Consider the following 18692-nt stretch of genomic DNA (forward strand, 5'->3'; position numbering starts at 1 on the left):
GCCTTACATGGCTGCAAGGGCCTTATCTCTGATAGCCAAGAATGACTTGCCTGTGTCTTGTTCCTCCCTCAAGGCTTAATTGGCCTTGGGGTGTGGTTTCATGGGCAGTCTTCTTGGCTAGCCTGAGTGGCTCCTGCCGCTCATGCTACGCTGTCTCTTTCATCATAAGTCAAAGCACTGCTGATGTTCATGTTCATCTTCCATGCATGGAGAAAATTAGCTGGGTGTGGTTGCGAAGATGTACAAAATGGAGGATACCATGGGTTTTTGTGATGGTATGGAAGATTATAAAAGAGAAGAAATAATCCCACTAAGCCTGGTTAGTTGTGCATAGTGTCCTTGTCATTGACAATGACATCCGGCTTTCTGGCTTTACGAAACATCATCATCATCAAATCTAACTTCTGGCCTGCTGATTCCCCAATATGCAGTACAGTTTCTAAAATTAGTATGGTTCTGTATTAGTAGCAGACTAGCAGTGAAAAATATGTGAATGTGGCAGTTCACTATGTATAATAACCCTATTAGAGTTAGAGGGTGCTGGGAAATTTACGCCGTACGCATAGGAAGGGTGCAACTAATATGTGTTATTCTTTATTTTTCTATTACGCATGTCCCACTAAAAAGAAGCATTGATTGGCATGAAGAAGAAACCGCCAGGCGAATGAACCACTTCTTTTTCACGGGACTGGTTAACATCCACACACACTCAAACCAACTGAGACATTCAGATTTGTTTTATCAAACCAATTAAGTAAGGAGAGGAGGAGAAGAATTCCAGGATGGCCTAGCGTTTCACAGTCGAATGTTCATTCAAGTCCCTATCTTTATGACATTAACAAGGATGGCACACAGGAATTGTTTTGGCTACTTACATTGTGTAGTGAATTTCTTCAGGTAAGGAACTCAACACATGGCATTTTTTATTCTTTTCTGTCAACACGCGGATCTTTATTTGTTTGTTATGTACGATATCAGGTTATTTGATGATGGAAAAACTAGAAGTGCCATGTAGGAAAGTTCGTAAAGAGTGGCATATTGGGCTAAATCCAGATCCAATAGACCGTTCCCACGTGGATGTTCATGACAGTTCAATTGCAAAACATGCTGCTTCTGAGGAATCTCACCCAAACATTCAGGACAAATTGGTTGGTGGTGAATCTTCAAAGGAACCTCAGTGCGCAGGTTAGCTTATAATCTGATGCCACATCGCTGTTTTATTTTCGCATTTGGATGCAAAGATTTTTCTCTAGCATTTTGTATCTGGTAGGCTTTGCATTCAAATTATATGCACTGTTTCTTTACAGTAGAATCTGGGCTATTAGTTTGGTGTTGGTGTTTTTCCCTCCGAGAAAACTCAAAAACTTTGTCTTGATGCATTGATAGAAAAGTATTGCTGTTTGGTGAACATATTTGTAGACTAGGCTCACTTATTCTTGTAGATTGTAAAGTTCACTTCTTCACATAATTGAGTTAGTATAAACAAATGTACAATTTGTCTGTTGTCACCACTAACCAGTATAAGGATTGATAATGCTTTAAAGAAATTTGATGTTACATGTACACAGTAATCATTGCACTACTCTGATGTGGATATATAGTGGATTATCCATACGGCCGTGCTTTGGGTGTGTGGATGCACGAAGTACAACCAACACATCGCAGGGAGCTGATCCCTTGAAACATCCACCTGAGCTACAGCCGGCAGAAATAAAACCTAGCTAATTCTACTGCTGAAAAAGGGAACATGGAGTTGCCGAATATGGAGTTGCTGAGCTATAATCAGCTTGAAGGTTGTCGAGGGGTCGTGGCCGGAGAACCACCGAGGAATAGTCGCCGCCCTAACCTCGATGTGCTACTTCACAAGCCACAGCGTCTGCAACCTCGGTTGCTGCATGATTTAAGTGATCGTTGCTTGGTCCCTCTTCGTTATTGTTGTGTGAATGTAGATAGACTTTGTTGGGTAGTGTTTGGTGGTTGCTCGACCGCTGTCGAAGTGTTTCGAAGCTGTCCAGCTCTGTCTGTTTAGCCGTTTTCAGTGGTAGTGTCCCTAAAGCTGTCGAAGTGTTTCTGTATGATCATGTCATGATAGTCGTTGACCAAGCCGACGTTAATTATTGTACTTAACTTGCTATGCCTTTGCTCAGATGTTGTATGCTTATTATATCCTCACTGTGTGCCATTGTTGGCAGTCTCATGTATCACTCACACTCAGGAAGCAAAAGTGGTAGGAGTTGGGTGAAACGCAGGTGAGAAGATCAACAGAAACGCTGGAGCTAGCTGAAGCTGCAGCCTTCCTATGAAGCGGAGCAGCAGACTGGAACGCTGAAGCTGCAGAGGTCTATATCAAGCCTGGAACATTTTGTTTTTGAATTCTTCTTTAAAAGCCACGGGTTGTCCATTGCGGTAGACTCTGCGTCCAAGTTTCGCAGGAATGCTCTCATTTCTCATCTGTTCTGGTAGTTTAATGCAACCAAAAAGAAAAGTTAGAACATGGGTCTGTGATGTTGTGGATGGACTTCTACAGGTCCTAGACCAAAAAGAATTACTCCACAGTGACTCCTATTGCTAGCAGCTGTATGCCTGTGGATTAAGCATTTGCACTAACAAGATGGGAAAGTAGTGGCTTCACCCACCTTCGGTGCACCCACGAAAGAAAACATAGCAAAACATTTCTAAAAATTCTGAAACTTTGTGGGAATGATCATTAACAAATGTTACGGACGCTTGCAAAGTTTGGTGGTCAAATAACATTCGAGGAACTCTGTACAAAAAAGACAAAATTACAAAATCTGCTCAAACAGTGCACTTACATTTTGACTAATTTTTTGTGATTTTGTCTTTTTTTTACAAAGCTCCTCGAATGTTATTTGACCACCAAACTTTGCAAGCGCCCATAACATCTGTTGATTATTATCCTGACAAAGTTTCAGAATTTTTTGAAATATTTTGCTATGTTTTCTTCCATGGGTGCACCGAGCTGGGGTGTAGAAAAACCCTAAGAAGATTAATGAATGTAAATTTTAAGTGACAACAAGAGCTTTATAATGATGTAATATAGCTAGAGCACACAAATTGCTGGACCAAAGGTGTGTTAGGGTATCTCCAATGCGGACACGGATGCGGAAGCTGGCCATTCAACGCTGCCCGCTTACAATTGAAACCACATTTCAACAGACCGGATGAAATTGGATTTTCATATAAACCGAAGCACATTCATTACAATTCAGACATTTTTCATATAAACCGGACGAAATTCATTACATTTTGAACAATTTTTAACTAAACCCTACTCTAAACTCAACAGAAGTGCTTCTGGATGCTATGATGCAATAGCTTTCCTTCAAGCGTAGTTTACTCAACAGACAAGGCAAGGACCATTGGTCTCGAGGAAAGTGTTCAGTTCTATCCATCTGAGTACCAGTTGAATAATGGACTTGCAAAAAAAAGATTAATATCCATCTATGTCTACAGGAAACTGGATGGTAAACGATGCTCTTAAATACATGGAAGCCTCTTACAACAAAGTGATGCAAGACTTCAACTATGATAAGTTGCAATTGGTTCAACAAAATAAATCTCTGAAACACAAGCTGAAAGAAAAAGAAGGAATCATAGCCTATCTGAGCATCGGCTGGTGGATGATGATATGGAAGGCATTTCTACTTTTGCCAATGACAACCCACCAAACACACCCACCATGAAGAGGTCATTTTCGACGCCGATGGTACAGACAACGATGACTCTACCTGATCTAAATACTGCATATCTTAGTTACCATAAGTTGAGTGACCAAAGCTATTTCTATGATGCATCTTTGCCTATGTAGCTTTGCTTACCATGAATTGATCTCATCCTTTTCTTTTGGCCAATGAACACATCGTTGTAATATATAGTGCTATGTATGAACATCATACATAAATATCTATTTCCTTATGCTTCAAAGATTCTATGATCGGTTTCTAAATATTTCAACTTGCATGGTTCGAAAGCTTGGTTCGCACTCAACCTTTGCGCCATAGGCGCAATGGGTCATCTAGTTGTGTGAAACGCTTATGAGATCAACAGAAAAAATGCTGAATGTAGTAGTTTGTATCAACTTGTTGTATCCTTTTAGCAAACATATGGAATTGTGCATGCTAGCTAGCTTTAAGCAGATTTGAGCATCATATCATGAGTCGCTTTCAGAGGAGTCAAAATGCTCCCATCTCACAAGTCCCAATGGAAAAAACATATAATTCAAGATGCAACATAAACTTGTATATCATGATATTTGACATTCCAAATAAGTTGACATTTAGAATATATTTCTGCTAGCCCAAAAGGTGATAATGATAAGATACTCTGGTAGAGGCCTAAATGCATGCACCAAACAGGATTAGATCTTGATATCTAGGACGTGCATGCATAAATAGATGCAGTAAGCCTGTGTAATGCAGTGCAGCATATCTTGTTATCTAGGCTTTCCTGTGCAATGCACTATACCTTGTTGGTTGTTGCAACCCCACAAAAGGCTCCTGTCGCTGCCTGATGTAAGCCTGTAGACTAAGCATTTGTAGTAAAAAGATTATCAATGTGAAGGTTAAGTGGCATCAAAAAGAGCCTGCAATCAAATATAATGATTTAATATAATTGATACTCCCTTCGTTTCTAAATATAAGATCTTATAGAGATTTCAATATGGACTACATACGGATGTATATAAACAAATTTTAGAGTGTAGATTCACTCATTTTGCTTTGTATGTAGTCCGCATCGGAATCTCTACAAAGTCTTATATTACGGAACGGCGGGATTATATGTACTGCACGAATAAAGAAGACCAAAAAGGTGTTTTTACTTTTGGTTTCTGTCTCATACTAATACAATAGTACAAGTTCAAAATTGAGGACACTGCCATGTAAAGTGGCTAAAGAGAACCATCAGAGCCACATGCAAGAGAGTGTTGGCCACAGGCCCGACTTGTATGTCGGCTCTACGAAAACTTTCCGTCGAAACGATCACGTACGTGGCGGCCGCTGGCTGACACAAGCTAGACAATTAGCGAGACACGAGTGCACGAAGCTTTCCCTGCAAAAAAAAAAGAAACAAAAAGTGCACGAAGCTTGATGGTTACTTCACCGGGAAAGTTAGCTAGCAACCAAAACCGCCGGCTTTTGTGAGCTGAAAAGGTGAAAACTCTTGCTTTTGTGAGGAGGCATACAACCAAAACCTAGTAAGAACTTCACACACGCCTCTTAGAAGCTTAGTTTTATGATAGATCTTTACAGTTAAAGTTGCGATAAAACACGAGTATCGCCTGAAATTCACTTAAAAATCATGTGATCCATGTATGGCTTCTAAAAAATTATGTTCTGGAGCATCTGTTCATCTATGATAGAACTGGAAATAGCTTCGAGCTTGTCCACATTTTTTTCTTCAAAAAGGAGGATGACCCCCGGCCTCTGCATCAGGACAATGTATGCAGTCATTTTATTAATTATTCACCAAGACCTTGCAAGGTAATACATCAATAAGTCTGAAGGCACTATCTGAACAACATATGTCGCTGCTCCTATCAGCTTGATGAAAGGGTGCAGATTGTCTGAGCTGCATACGCAGATCTCACACCAAAGCCCAACATCTAAAGCCGGAGGCCCCAACCAACCCTCATTGTCGGGCCTAGGGCACACACCGGTCCAGGGCACCCTCAGTGGTCACCACATGCGCATGCTGTAGAGGCAGAAGAATGCCGCCATCACCGGCCTTGGCAACTAGCCGAGAGCAGGGTTTTCACCCAGATCTGCTCGACGAACCTTCATCTAGCATTGTGTGCACCGGATCGCCACCTTCAGAGATCTCGACTACGGCCAAAGCGAGGACAGATCCATCAGACACACGCTGACCCAAACCGGATCACCGGAGCCTACAACCATGGCGCCTGTGGCAGTTGGCACCACCAAAACGAGCACCATAGGGGGGATGGGAGAACCATCGTCTGGATAGGGCTAGCAGGAGTGCAAAGATCCCTACCGTCGGCACGCTTGAAGGCTGACCCATGTCGAAGGACACGTTGATCTGCCTTGCATCGATATGCACCGTCGAAGCCGCGCCGATCAGCCTGGTGTCGATCCACACCGCCAGAGCCACATTGATCTACCTCCATGTTCTGCACCTTCGGTGCTAAGCCAGCCTGTCGAAGAGCACAGCCGGAGCCCAGGAGTCGACCCGACAGCGCGAGGACCCGCCACCACCAACCACCGCTTGGACTTTGCCCATGTGGTTCCGGCCGGCGAGGACGTGGGAGAGAAGAGGCGGAGGGGGGCCGAGAGTGGGGCCACGGTGGCGGCGGCTGTGTCGCCCACGTGGTGGGCAACGCGTGGGCGATCCATTTTTTCGGGTCAATCTGGTGACTTGAGACAACACTCTTTCCTTGGTGGATATAAATACTACATGGTGTCTGCTGCCCTCACGATGCTAATGCTTTTGCTTTTAACCTGAATTTCATAGGCATATTCACTACTGGAATTTTCCTATACGCCGGGTTCCAGATTCTTCGCCGAGAGCTAAACCACAGGCTCTCGGCAAACTAAGAGACGCCGAGAGGGCCTGTCGGCAACAGGCGCATCTCGGCAAACATAGGATATTGCCGAGAGTAGACCTCGGCAAAAAGGCAACACTCGGCAAATACACTACTTGCCGAGAGCCATGCTGTGCCGCATGGCAACACATCCGGCGGCGGTGGAAAACAACATAAGTGAGCATAATGCATATTTATTTAATAGAAGGGTTACTACATTTTATACTGTCAACAGAGTAGCTTGGTTTGTTAGATTAAAATACGTTCAAAGTATCTAAAGACGAAATTATCGCTCAATGTTGTGCTGTGTAAACAGTAGTGTGTTCCCTCTGTTTGGTCATTATAGTGATAATGTTGTAAATCAGATACGCAACTCAACTTTCCGTGTCCTTTATTAATGATATGGGATTTTCTTTTTGCGGGTGAGCAATGATATGGGATTGATCATGCTGGCTAGCTTTAAGAAGATTTGAGCATCATATCAAGAATCGCTTTCAGAGGAGTCAAAATGCTTACATCTCACAAATCCCAAGGAAAAATCAAATAATTCAAAATGCAACATAAAGTTGTATATCGTGATATTTGACATTCCATATAAGTTGACATCTAGAATATATTCTGCTAGCCAAAAGGGGGCAATGATAAGATACTCTGGTAGAGGCCTACATGCAGCAAACACAACGATTAGATCTTCTTCTCTAGGACATGCATATATAAATAGATGTTGGATGGAAGAAATACTGCAAACCAAGAATAGAAGAGACCGAAGTTCAGTAGTGGTGATGCATTAGCAGAGAGCAAGCCTTAGATGGCTACAGAAGCCTTATCTCTGATAGCCAAGGATGACTTGCATGTGTCTTGTTCCTCCCTCAAGGCTTAATTGGCCTTGGGGTGTGGTTTCATGGGCAGTCTCCTTGGCTAGCCTGAGTGGCTCTTGCTGCCCATGCTAGGTTGTCTCTTTCATAAATCAATGCATACTGATGTTCATGTGTCATGTTCCATGAATGGAGAAAATTAGCTCCGTGCGGTCGCAAAGATTATAAAAGAGGAGAAATAATCCACAAAGCCTGGTTAGTTGTGCATAGGGTCCTTGTCATTAACAATGACATGTGGCTTTCTGGCTTTACAAAACATCAACATCATAAAATCTAACTTTTTGCCAGCTGATTCCCAATATGGTTTCTTTGTCACTTTTTCTAAAATTAGTATGGTTCTGTATTAGTATCAGACTAGCAGTGCAAAATATGTGAATGTGGCAGTTCACTGTGCATAATGACATGTTAACATCCACACACACTCAAACCAGCTGACTGTTAACATCCACACACACTCAGATTTGTTTTATCAAACCAACTTAGTTTCCTTTTGACTGTTTATGTGATTAGGGAAAATAAGTAGTACTAACTTATTTTCTGTGAGGAAAAAAAGTAGCTGTGTGTGTCGATATTCAGCAGCTATCCATAAACACGCAGGGAACAGCACACAGATTACCTGCAACTATAGAGCCAGCCGATAGTTGGAAGGCAGCTGGAAAGAAAGGGAAGAAAAAGGCAACGAGTTACCAGAGAGTCCCTCGCGATGACCCCTACCCTCCACTAGGCAAATTCTCCATTTCTTCTTCTCATGGATCGTGCATAGTGTTTCCAAATCTCATTGCTGTTCTTTGGAATTTTAGCATCGGATTAGTTACTAAGTTTGGTTCACTTCACTGTTTTGTTCTAGTCATTAAACTAGCAGCAGAAAAAGCACACAAGTAGTCATTTTTTTCTAGTTATTAAACCAACAACAAAAAAAGCACACAAGTAGTCTTTTTTTCTGGATGTGATTGTTTAGCGTTTTTGTGTGTGTGTGTGTGTAACACGTTCCCCTACAGGCGGTTTTGTGAAGGTGCTGTGGGCGGCGGTGCTGCGAGCCGTGCTGCAGCCGTCTTGCGATATGCCGGCGGTGCTACTATGGATGTTGCGTATGTTCCGAGCCGATGTTTCTTAGGGATGACCCCATGCTGCAAACGTGCTGCGACGCTAGAGCGGTGCTGCTATATATGGATGTTGCGTGTGCTACGAGCCGATGTTGCTTACGGATGCCCCCATGCTGTAAACTGTTTTGTGATGCTCAGACAGTGTGGTGATACAGTGCTGTAGGTTGTGAGGGAGGTGCTATGACGACCGATGGTGTTCTGGCAGCCGAGGGGACACATCGGTGTTGTCCTCTGCGAGAAGACGCTCACAGCGAGGCGACGAGCGAGTCATGGGCGGGCTGCCGGCGTACGATCTGATGGCTGTGATTTGAGCACGTCCAAGGGCTGACGAGGAGGCTGTCTTCTAGTTGGCTACAGCCAGTTGGCGCCTAGCACCAGCCTCATAAGTCGTACACAGAGTGAACAAACATCATTGCACAAATTTATTAAGTTGCACTTGTCGCTAGGTGGTCCATGGACATGGTTGTAATTTTTATTAACTCCGGTGTTCTCTATATTGTAATTAATGATCATGAATAGATTGGAAGTATGTCTTAAAAAATGTTGAAGTGTAGTGCACGAAGAAGGGAGCGACAACCGCCAGTAATCGTTTGGTTGATTCCACATAGTCACCGACGAATCGGCCGATCAATCAAACAACACGGACGCAACCAATATGCCTTCCAAATTATGAAATTTGTACTACGTCAGATGAGATCTCTGTTCAGTTTATCAAACGAAGAGATTCCCCGGTGGCTGGATGACTGGATCCATGATCGAGGCGCGACTCGTGAGGCGTGTTGGAATCTACCATTTCGTGCCATCGCCCCGGCCGGCCGGAAGACGCGGATGACGCCCCTCCCTCCTTCCTCCCGGCCGGCATCTGGCCCCTCCACCTTGTTGCCATGGCCAGAACACCGCGCCAAACGCACACCGGACTTTGAAATCTTCGCCGTCTTTGTCCACATGCAATTGCGACGACCCGTGAGGCCGTGACTCGTGAGTGCCATCCAGCGCCATGCATGCAGCCATATCCCGGGCTCCTTAGTTCACGTCAGTAAAATCAGAGCTCTCAGTTCAGCACACCGGGGTTCAGTGAGTTGTGCATGCTCGGCTGGGACGCGTCGACCGACCCGTGCGACGGCAGCGGCGGCCACGACGGCAGCGCCTCGAAGTGGGGAGAGACCGTCAGGTGCTTCGAAAACGGCGCGAGTTGTAAAATATATGATTTGAGAACTGCTCGACACCTTATAGGGGGTGCGGCTATCTCATTATATATAAGTACCAAAGGGTATAATATACAAGGTGTATATACAAGTCTATGTATAAAGAAGTCCACGTATACATATACAGTCTAACACCCTCTCTTAATCTTAACTGTGGCCTGAAGTACAAACTAAGTTAAGATTGCGCCTGTAGCCTACAAACTGTGGTTGTGGAAGAGGCTTCGTGAAGATATCGGCAAGTTGATCCTTTGATGAGATGAACTTGATGCTAAGTAGCTTATGTGCAACACGTTCTCGAACGAAGTGATAGTCAACCTCAATGTGTTTCGTCCGAGCATGAAACACCGGATTAGATGACAAATATGTAGGACAAATGTTATCACACCAAAGTACCGGAGGATGAGCTGAAGAGACTCTCAACTCTCTCAACAAGGACTGAACCCAAATGATCTCAGCCGTCACATCAGTCACTGCTTTGTACTCAGCTTCCGTACTGCTGCGAGACACTGTAGCCTGCTTGCGAGCATTCCAGACAATCAGGTTAGAGCCAAGAAACACTGCATACCCCTCTGTGGATCGCCGGTCATCAGGACTACCAGCCCAGTCTGCATCAGAAAAATCTGAGATCTCACAAGATGGCGCAGGCTGCAGAAGCAAGCCATGAGAAGAAGTGAAGCAGACATAACGAAGAATCCGCTTCACGGCTGACCAATGAGATGTCCTGGGTGCATGGAGAAATTGACAGACACGGTTGACTGCATAAGAAACATCTGGTCTGGTGATAGTAAGATACTGGAGACCACCAACAAGACTGCGGTACTCGGTAGCATCATCAGATGAGAGAGGATCTCCATCAAGAGCAGACAACCGATCAGTGGCCGACATCGGGGTGCTGGCAGGTTTACACTTCAGCATTCCAGCACGACGCAACAAGTCCAGAGAGTACTTCTTCTGAGTAAGAGTGAGCCCAACAGAAGAGCGTGAAACCTCCAGACCAAGAAAGAAGTGCAGAGCACCTAGATCCTTGACAGCAAAATCACCACTCAAGGCAGCCACAAGACGATCTGCAACAGCATCTGAGGAACTGATGAGGATGATATCATCAACATAAACCAGCAAATACATCGTAACCTCAGGACGCTGAAGAAGAAACAGGGACGTGTCAGCAGTGGAGGGATTAAACCCAAGGAGAACAGAGCCGAGGCGTGCATGCCATGCACGGGGAGCCTGCTTGAGCCCATAGAGCGCCTTAACCAGACGACGGAGATGGTGAGGACGGTCCGGATCCACAAACCCTGGCGGCTGACGCATATAAACCTCCTCCTCCAAGACTCCATGCAAGAAAGCATTCTGCACATCAAGCTGACGAAGGAACCATCCTCGAGTAACAGCCAAAGACAACTTCAAGCGAATGGTAGTGGGCTTGATAACTGGACTGAACGTGTCTTCATAATCAAGACCATACCTCTGTTTGAAACCCTTGGCAACGAGCCGCGCCTTGTAGCGCTCAATAGAACTATCAGCATGTCGCTTGACTTTAAAAACCCACTTGGAATCAATAATGTTAACACCAGACTGTGGGGGAACAAGGCGCCAAGTGTTATTCTGAAGCAGAGCCTGAAACTCCTGTTCCATTGCTGCACGCCAATGAGGAATAGCCAGTGCAACCTGAAAATGACGAGGCTCGGCAGTGGGATCAGCGGTAATGTGTGCCATGCAGGCAGCGAGCCATGCGACAGTCCCATCAGTGCGCTGCTTTGGCTGAAAAACCCCGTTCTGGCTGCGGGTGCGAGGTCGGAGAACAGCAGCAGCCGGCTGTGCTGGCGAGACCGAGCTCAGCTCAGGCGACGGCACCAGAGACGAGGAAGCCGGCGAACCAGCTCGCGGGGAGACCGGTGGCGTCGAGGCAGACCAAGCCGGCCCATCTGGCGCGGGCGAGGTGGCTGCCGGGCCGGGCGAGGTAGCCGAGGGCCCAACCACTAGGCCGGGAGGAGCGACGCCCGCGGGGCGGGTGAGGGCGTCCCCCGCGGGGAGGATTCCACCGAGGCGGGTGAGGGCGTCCCCCGCGGGGCGGATTCCACCTAGGCGGGTGAGGGCGTCGCCCGCGGGGCGGTTGCCACAGACCCGGGCGAGGGCGGCACCCGCGGGGCCGTGGCGCCCATTATGCATGCCCCATGCAGTGGATCCTCGTCGCGCTCCAGAGGCACGTCTCGAGACGGAGTAGCATCCGGCACCTGTTCATCAAGTAGCTCGAGCTGAGCACCACGTCCAATACCTGCAGCATGATTAGGGAGCAACACAGGAGCATTTGCAACATCCACAAATTGGTCAGGCAAAGGTACGGTCGAGTGAACAGGTGGCATAGGAGTTGCAGAGTTAGTCGGAAGTGCATGAAAAGGAAACACATTCTCATCAAAAACAACATCATGAGAGATGTAGACGCGATTGGTGGGAACGTGTAGGCATTTGTACCCTTTGTGAAGGGAACTATACCCAAGAAAAACACATTTTTTAGACCGTAACTCTAACTTACGTTTGTTGTATGGATGCAAATGAGGCCAACATGCACACCCAAACACTTTTAGAAAAGTGTAATCTGGGATTTCATTGAGCAAGAGTTCAAGAGGAGTTTTCATATGCAGAAGTCGTGAGGGTAGCCTGTTTATCAAGAAACACGCGGTGGAGAAAGCATCACTCCAAAACCGAAATGGCACGGAGGCATGAGCTAGCAAGGTAAGGCCAGTTTCTATAAGATGACGATGCTTACGTTCAGCGGTTCCATTCTGCTGATGTGTATGAGGACAAGATACACGATGCGAAATCCCAAGCTTGTTAAAAAAGGTATTGAGGTTGTGATATTCACCCCCCCAGTCGGATTGAACATGAATAAGTTTCTGCATAAGGAGACACTCAACATGTGCTTGAAACTGAATAAAGACATCGAACACATCAGATTTTCGCTTAATAAGATAAAGCCAAGTAAACCGACTATAAGCATCAATGAAACTGACATAATACTTATGGCCACTAACGGATGTTTGAGCATGGCCCCATACATCAGAAAACACAAGCTCAAGAGGATGTTTCACAACACGACTAGACTCTGAAAACGGAAGTTGGTGACTCTTGCCCTGCTGACAGGCATCACAAATTGTTTCAGCAGTTTTATTGGACACAACTGGTAGTTCATGGCGATGCAACACATGACGAACTATAGGAGCAGCAGGATGACCAAGGCGCGCATGCCAATGTGTAGATGACACACGAACACCGCTGAACGCCTGAGGAGAAAACTGCATAGGAGGTGCGGTTGGCGTGTCAAGTGCGTACAAGCCACCGCGAAGACGACCGCTAAGCAGAACGACCCTCGTGTCCCGATCCTTGATAAAGAAACGAAAAGGGTGAAACTCAGTAAGGACATTATTATCACGAGTAAGTTGTGGAACAGACAACAAACTACGCGAAGCAGTGGGAATACGAAGAACATTAGAAAGATGCAGTTTTCGGGAATTGTGTGCAAGAAGTGATGCCTGACCAACATGAGAGATGCGCATACCTGCTCCATTGGCTGTGTGCACCTGATCATGGCCACGATATGGCTCCTGAGTGGAGAGCTTGCCCATGTCGTTGGTGAGGTGGTTCGTAGCTCCCGTGTCCATGTACCATGTAGGGTCAATAGAGTAAGACGGAGTGCGGCCATGATCGTGACTCGTCACCGCGGTGGCGGCCTGCTTGTCATTCCCTTTGCCATTGTTGCCGAGGCCCAGAAAGTCTTGCTTGTAGCGACGATGACAGCGAGAGGCAAGGTGGCGCTCAATGCCACACAGCTGGCAGGCCTGCGGAGCACCGCAAGAAGAACAGCACGCCACCGGCCGGTTACCGCCCGTGATGGTCGGAGCATTGCCCCGCGGGGCCGGTTGTGTAGACGGCGCCGGTCTGCCACCTGAAGATGATGCCCGCTGGGGTTTGCCACGAGTCGCGGCATTGGCGGAGGCGAAACCGGGAGAGGCGCGGCGCGCCTTAATGCGCTGTTCACGACCAAGGAGTCGTGCATAGAGCTCATGAGGTGGGAGCGGATCATCACGTCCATGGACATTCTCAACAAGGTTGTCATAATCATCATCAAGCCCGTTAAGCACGAAAGTGGTGAACTCCTCATCCTGCAGTGACTGGCCAATTGAGGCCAACGTGTCGGCGAGACCCCGCATCTTGTTGAAGTAGTCCGTGATGCTGAGGTCACCAAGCTTAGTCTCACCCAGCTCGGTGCGTATAGAGTGGGCACGCGCCTGAGACTGAGAGGCGAAACTGGTGTGAAGCGCCGCCCACGCCTCCCGAGACGTAGCGGCGAAGATGACCAGCGACGAGACGCTCGGGGTGAGCGAGGACTGGATGGCGGAGAGGATGGCCTGATCCTGGGCCACCCATGTGTGATATGCCGGGTGCTGAGGGGGCGGACACGGGATGGATCCGTCAATGTAGCACTCCAGATAGCGGCTCCGCAGAAGAGGCAGCACCTGGGCACGCCAGGACAAGTAGTTGTCCGGCGCGAGCTTGACTGGAAGCAGATGCGAGAAGTAAAATGGCGACGGCACCGCGCACGGATCAGCGTGAGCGTGTGGCGGTGCATAAAGACCCATCGACGTGTTGGGGAATGTAGTAATTTCAAAAAAATTCCTACTCACACGCAAGATCATGGTGATGCATAGCAACGAGAGGGGGAGTATATCTTCATACCCTTGAAGATCCTTAAGCGAAAGCGTTTATCAACGCGGTTGATGTAGTCGTACGTCTTCACGATCCGACCGATCCAAGTACAAACGCACGGCACCTCCGAGTTCTGCACACGTTCAGCTCGATGACGTCCCTGCCTTCTCGATCCAGCAAGAGAGGCGAAGTAGTAGATGAGTTCCGGCAGCACGATGGCGTGGTGACGGTGTTGATAAAGAACAATCTCCGCAGGGCTTCGCCTAAGCACTACGGAAACTATGACGGAGGATAAACTAGAGGGGACGGGGTTGCCGGCACACGGCTTGGTGTTTCTTGATGTGTCTTGGGTGCTAGCCCTACCCCTCTATTTATATGTTGAGCCTTGGGGTCAAAACTTGGAGTAAAAGCCTCCACAAAGTCGGTTTCACCCAAAAGGCAAGAGTCCTTCTCGAACTCCAGGGCCAGACGCCAGGGTTCCCGGCGTCTGGGTCTGGCCCCTGGACTCCGGCAAACTTCCTTTTGCGCTTTTCAAAAACCTCGTGGGCTTTCCCCTTTGGCCCAGATAAAGTGTTCTCGTGCCCAAACATTTCAGGAAACATCCGGAACCCCTTCCGATGGATTCCGGAACCTTTCCGTAGATCAAACACTACTATCCACATATCAATCTTTACTTCCGGACCATTCCGGAGTTCCTCGTCATATCCGTGATCTCATCCAAAACTCCGAACAACATTCGGTCACCAACATACATAACTCATAGTACTATATCATCAACGAACGTTAAGCGTGCGGACCCTACGGGTTTGAGAACTATGTAGACATGATCGAGACACCTCTCTTGTCAATAACCAATAGCGGGACCTGGATGCCCATATTGGCTCCTACATATTCTACGAAGATCTTTATCGGTCAAACCGCATAACAACATACGTTGTTCGCTTTGTCATCGGTATGTTACTTGCCCGAGATCCGATCATCGGTATCTCAATACCTAGTTCAATCTCGTTACCGGCAAGTCTCTTTACTCGTTCTGTAATACATCATTCCGCAACTAACTCATTAGTTGCAATGCTTGCAAGGCTTAAGTGATGTGTATTACCGAGAGGGCCCAGAGATACCTCTCCGACAATTGGAGTGACAAATCCTGATCTCAAAATACGCCAACCCAACAAGTACCTTTGGAGACACCTGTAGAGCACCTTTATAATCACCCAGTTACGTTGTGACGTTTGATAGCACACAAAGTGTTCCTCCGGTAAACGGGAGTTGCATAATCTCATAGTCATAGGAACATGTATAAGTCATGAAGAAAGCAATAGCAACATACTAAACGATCGAGTGCTAAGCTAACGGAATCGGTCATGTCAATCACATCATTCTCCTAATGATGTGATCCCGTTAATCAAATGACAACTCATGTCTATGGCTAGGAAACATAACCATCTTTGATCAATGAGCTAGTCAAGTAGAGGCATACTAGTGACACTCTGTTTGTCTATGTATTCACACAAGTATTATGTTTCCGGTTAATACAATTCTAGCATGAATAATAAACATTTATCATGATATAAGGGAATAAATAATAACTTTATTACTGCCTCTAGGGCATATTTCCTTCACGACGAGGCCGCCCCGGGATGCGCAGCAGGCACTGAGTAGGGTGGTTAGGATCCAGGGGAACCAGCCACCAAGGCGCCGTAGGATGCCGCGACCGGAGCCCCATATTGCGAGGCAGCCACAGCCCCTGGTGGCGCCGGGCAGGGTTGGAGCGGGGGCGCCGGGTAGGGTTGGGGCGACGCCGGGTAGGGGTTCGTCGGGGGCGCCGAGTGGGGTGACGGCGGCGGCGCACCGTAGTGGTGCGACGGAGGCGCACCGTAGAGGTGAGGCGGCGGGGCGCCGTAGGGTGGCGGCGGGGCACCGTAGGGTTGCTGTGGGGGCGGTGCACCGTAGTGCGGCGCCAGCTAGGACGACGATGGCGGCGGCCCACCATGGACCGGCGCAGAGACGCCGCCCACAGAAGGATCAGCGCCAGAGGGCACCGCAGCCCTCGACGAGGCAGCACGATCGCCTGGGACACCCGATCCGATCGGGGATGCGGGCGACACAGGCGCACGGTAGGCCATTGCAAGAGGCCGCGAGGCAAGGAACAGTGACACATGAGCAAGGGCCGGCACCGCGGCGGTGGGAGCGGCGACAGAGGTCGGCGCGGCGACGGCGGCGGCGATAGCGGCGGCGGCAGCGGAAGACATCGTAAAAGGTACAATATACAAGGTGTATATACAAGTCTATGTATAAACAAGTCTACGTATATATATACAGTCTAACACGAGTGACGCCGGCCTGATCAAGGTTATCGATCTCCAGTCCCTCGGCCTCGACGGCACCATCGACGCGGAGCTGCTCTGCGCCGCGCCGGCGCTCCGCGTGGTGAGCCTGCAGAACAACACGCTGCGCGGCGGCCTCCCGGCGGGCGTCTCGGCCTGCTCGGAACTCACCCACCTCTACGTCAGCCGCAATTGGCTCTCCGGCGCCCTGCCGAGCTCCCTCGGCAACCTCGGGAAGCTCCACGCGCTCGACGTCTCCAGGAACGACTTCTCCGGCGAGATCCCCGCCGGACTCAGCCACCTTCACGGCCTCATAAGGTTCAATGCCAACGACAACCACTTCCAAGGCACCATTCCTGATTTCGACCTCGCCAGGTTCGAGAGCTTCAATGTGTCCAACAACAACCTCACCAGACCTATCCCCAAGAGCACCGGACACTTTCGGCGCGACAGCTTCGCCGGCAACGCCCCTGGCATGTGCGGCCAACCTGTGTTCCCCGTCTGTCCCTCTGAGGAAAGCAAATCAAGGAAGACGCAAAGTCGTGTATGATTGTGATTCATCTGATGTAATTTTTATGATGTGTTTGTTGCGGTATGATAAATTGTCATTTCATAACGATTTATACATGTTTTATTCATGGATTCATATGACTTATTTGCTGCATTATTTATAGAAATATATGACCTCCGATCTCTTAATTTTAGATTGGTCATGATTAGCTCTCCAAGAGATAGTTTCCTTCCATGTATGGTTCTCTCTAATTGTTTGTTATTATTTGAAGTTTCTTTTCTATCTTCTTAACGTTCATATCTTAGTCGTATTTTTTTGGAATGCACGTCCGATGTCGAGGGTCTGGTCGGCTTGCCTTTGTTTCTACTCAAGTGCTAACAAACTCAACTTTTCCTTGCACGCCCGTTTTTTGTATACAGCGTCATATCTTGTATTTTCAAAAGCCAATATTTTACTTTATTTCTTCAACATTTGGCCTATTTAAGCCACATAGTTACAATAATGCCAGTTTTAGATGGTTGTTTTCCTTTCCATGATTTCAATCTGTTCTCAAATGTTTGTTTTGGCTATTGCTTTGCCAGAAAAGAGACTCCCATGCACGGGAGATCCCATGCATGCATGCTTATGTTCTTTGTACACTTTAGCTAGATTTCAGTCAGCTGAATTTTAGTTTTGTGGTCAGTCGATTTTCTGACCGTTGGAGTGTGCTTTTAGATTTTTGTAGCTTTTCTTTTTTCTATCATACTGGGCTGGACTGTTTGGATTCGACTTACTCCTATTTTGGGTCAGTCAATTTCGTTCTTGGGCTGGATTTTGGTGTGTGCATGCTTTTTCCCATGGGTTTGCTTTTATTTTTTTGCACATGTACGCTTTTATTTTCCTATTTTTCAGTTGAGTTTTTTTTCTTTACGTGTATTTCTGGATGTTGAGTGTGTGTAAATGTATGCATGTACAAATTACATTAGAGTACGGAAACTTCACTCTTATATATTTATTCTACATATTATAAAAATTGCACTTTGTGCTAACTGTGTGAAATATTTTGTTTTTTATTTTCTTTATTCTTAAGGGTAATAACAATGCTAATTGTTTGGCTAATTAAATACATTTTTCTATTATTATGTGTATGAATGCATGAAAGTACTATACAATATTTGTGTAAATTATACTAGACTGCTAAATTTGCATTGTTGTATGTGTATTCACTGCATATTATAAAAGGTGCAATTTCATTCCAATGTTGTGTGCAATTTTTTTCTTTATTGTTAAGAGTAATACCAATGTCATTAATTTACTCTCTCTTAGAAAATTTTGTTTGTTTTATTATGTTTAGTTTTTAATTCATTTCCTGTTTTTAAGAACGATACCAATGCCACTAATTCGTTCCTTGTCTAAAAACTTTGTTTTT

General features: G+C 46.8%; 1 protein-coding gene across 1 annotated transcript; it reads left to right on the forward strand.

The window, feature by feature from the left end:
* The first annotated feature begins 6812 nt into the window (after positions 1–6812).
* Positions 6813–18364, forward strand: LOC109747811 (probable LRR receptor-like serine/threonine-protein kinase At4g31250). The gene is made up of 2 exons (XM_073509360.1): positions 6813–9725; positions 16776–18364. The coding sequence occupies exons 1-2, from the start codon at positions 9623–9625 to the stop codon at positions 17321–17323; spliced, it is 651 nt and encodes a 216-aa protein (XP_073365461.1). The 5' UTR covers positions 6813–9622; the 3' UTR covers positions 17324–18364.
* Positions 18365–18692: the final 328 nt, after the last annotated feature.

Source organism: Aegilops tauschii, chromosome 2 (genome assembly GCF_002575655.3).
Source record: "Aegilops tauschii subsp. strangulata cultivar AL8/78 chromosome 2, Aet v6.0, whole genome shotgun sequence".
Taxonomy (NCBI): Eukaryota; Viridiplantae; Streptophyta; class Magnoliopsida; order Poales; family Poaceae; genus Aegilops; species Aegilops tauschii.

Coding starts and splice junctions, on each gene's coding strand:
- LOC109747811 (XM_073509360.1), top strand. CDS start 9,623: ATGCTCGGCTGGGACGCGTCGACCGACCCGTGCGACGGCAGCGGCGGC. Junction 9,726..16,775: donor CAGGTGCTTCGAAAACGGCG/CGAGTTGTAAAA, acceptor TACAGTCTAACA/CGAGTGACGCCGGCCTGATC.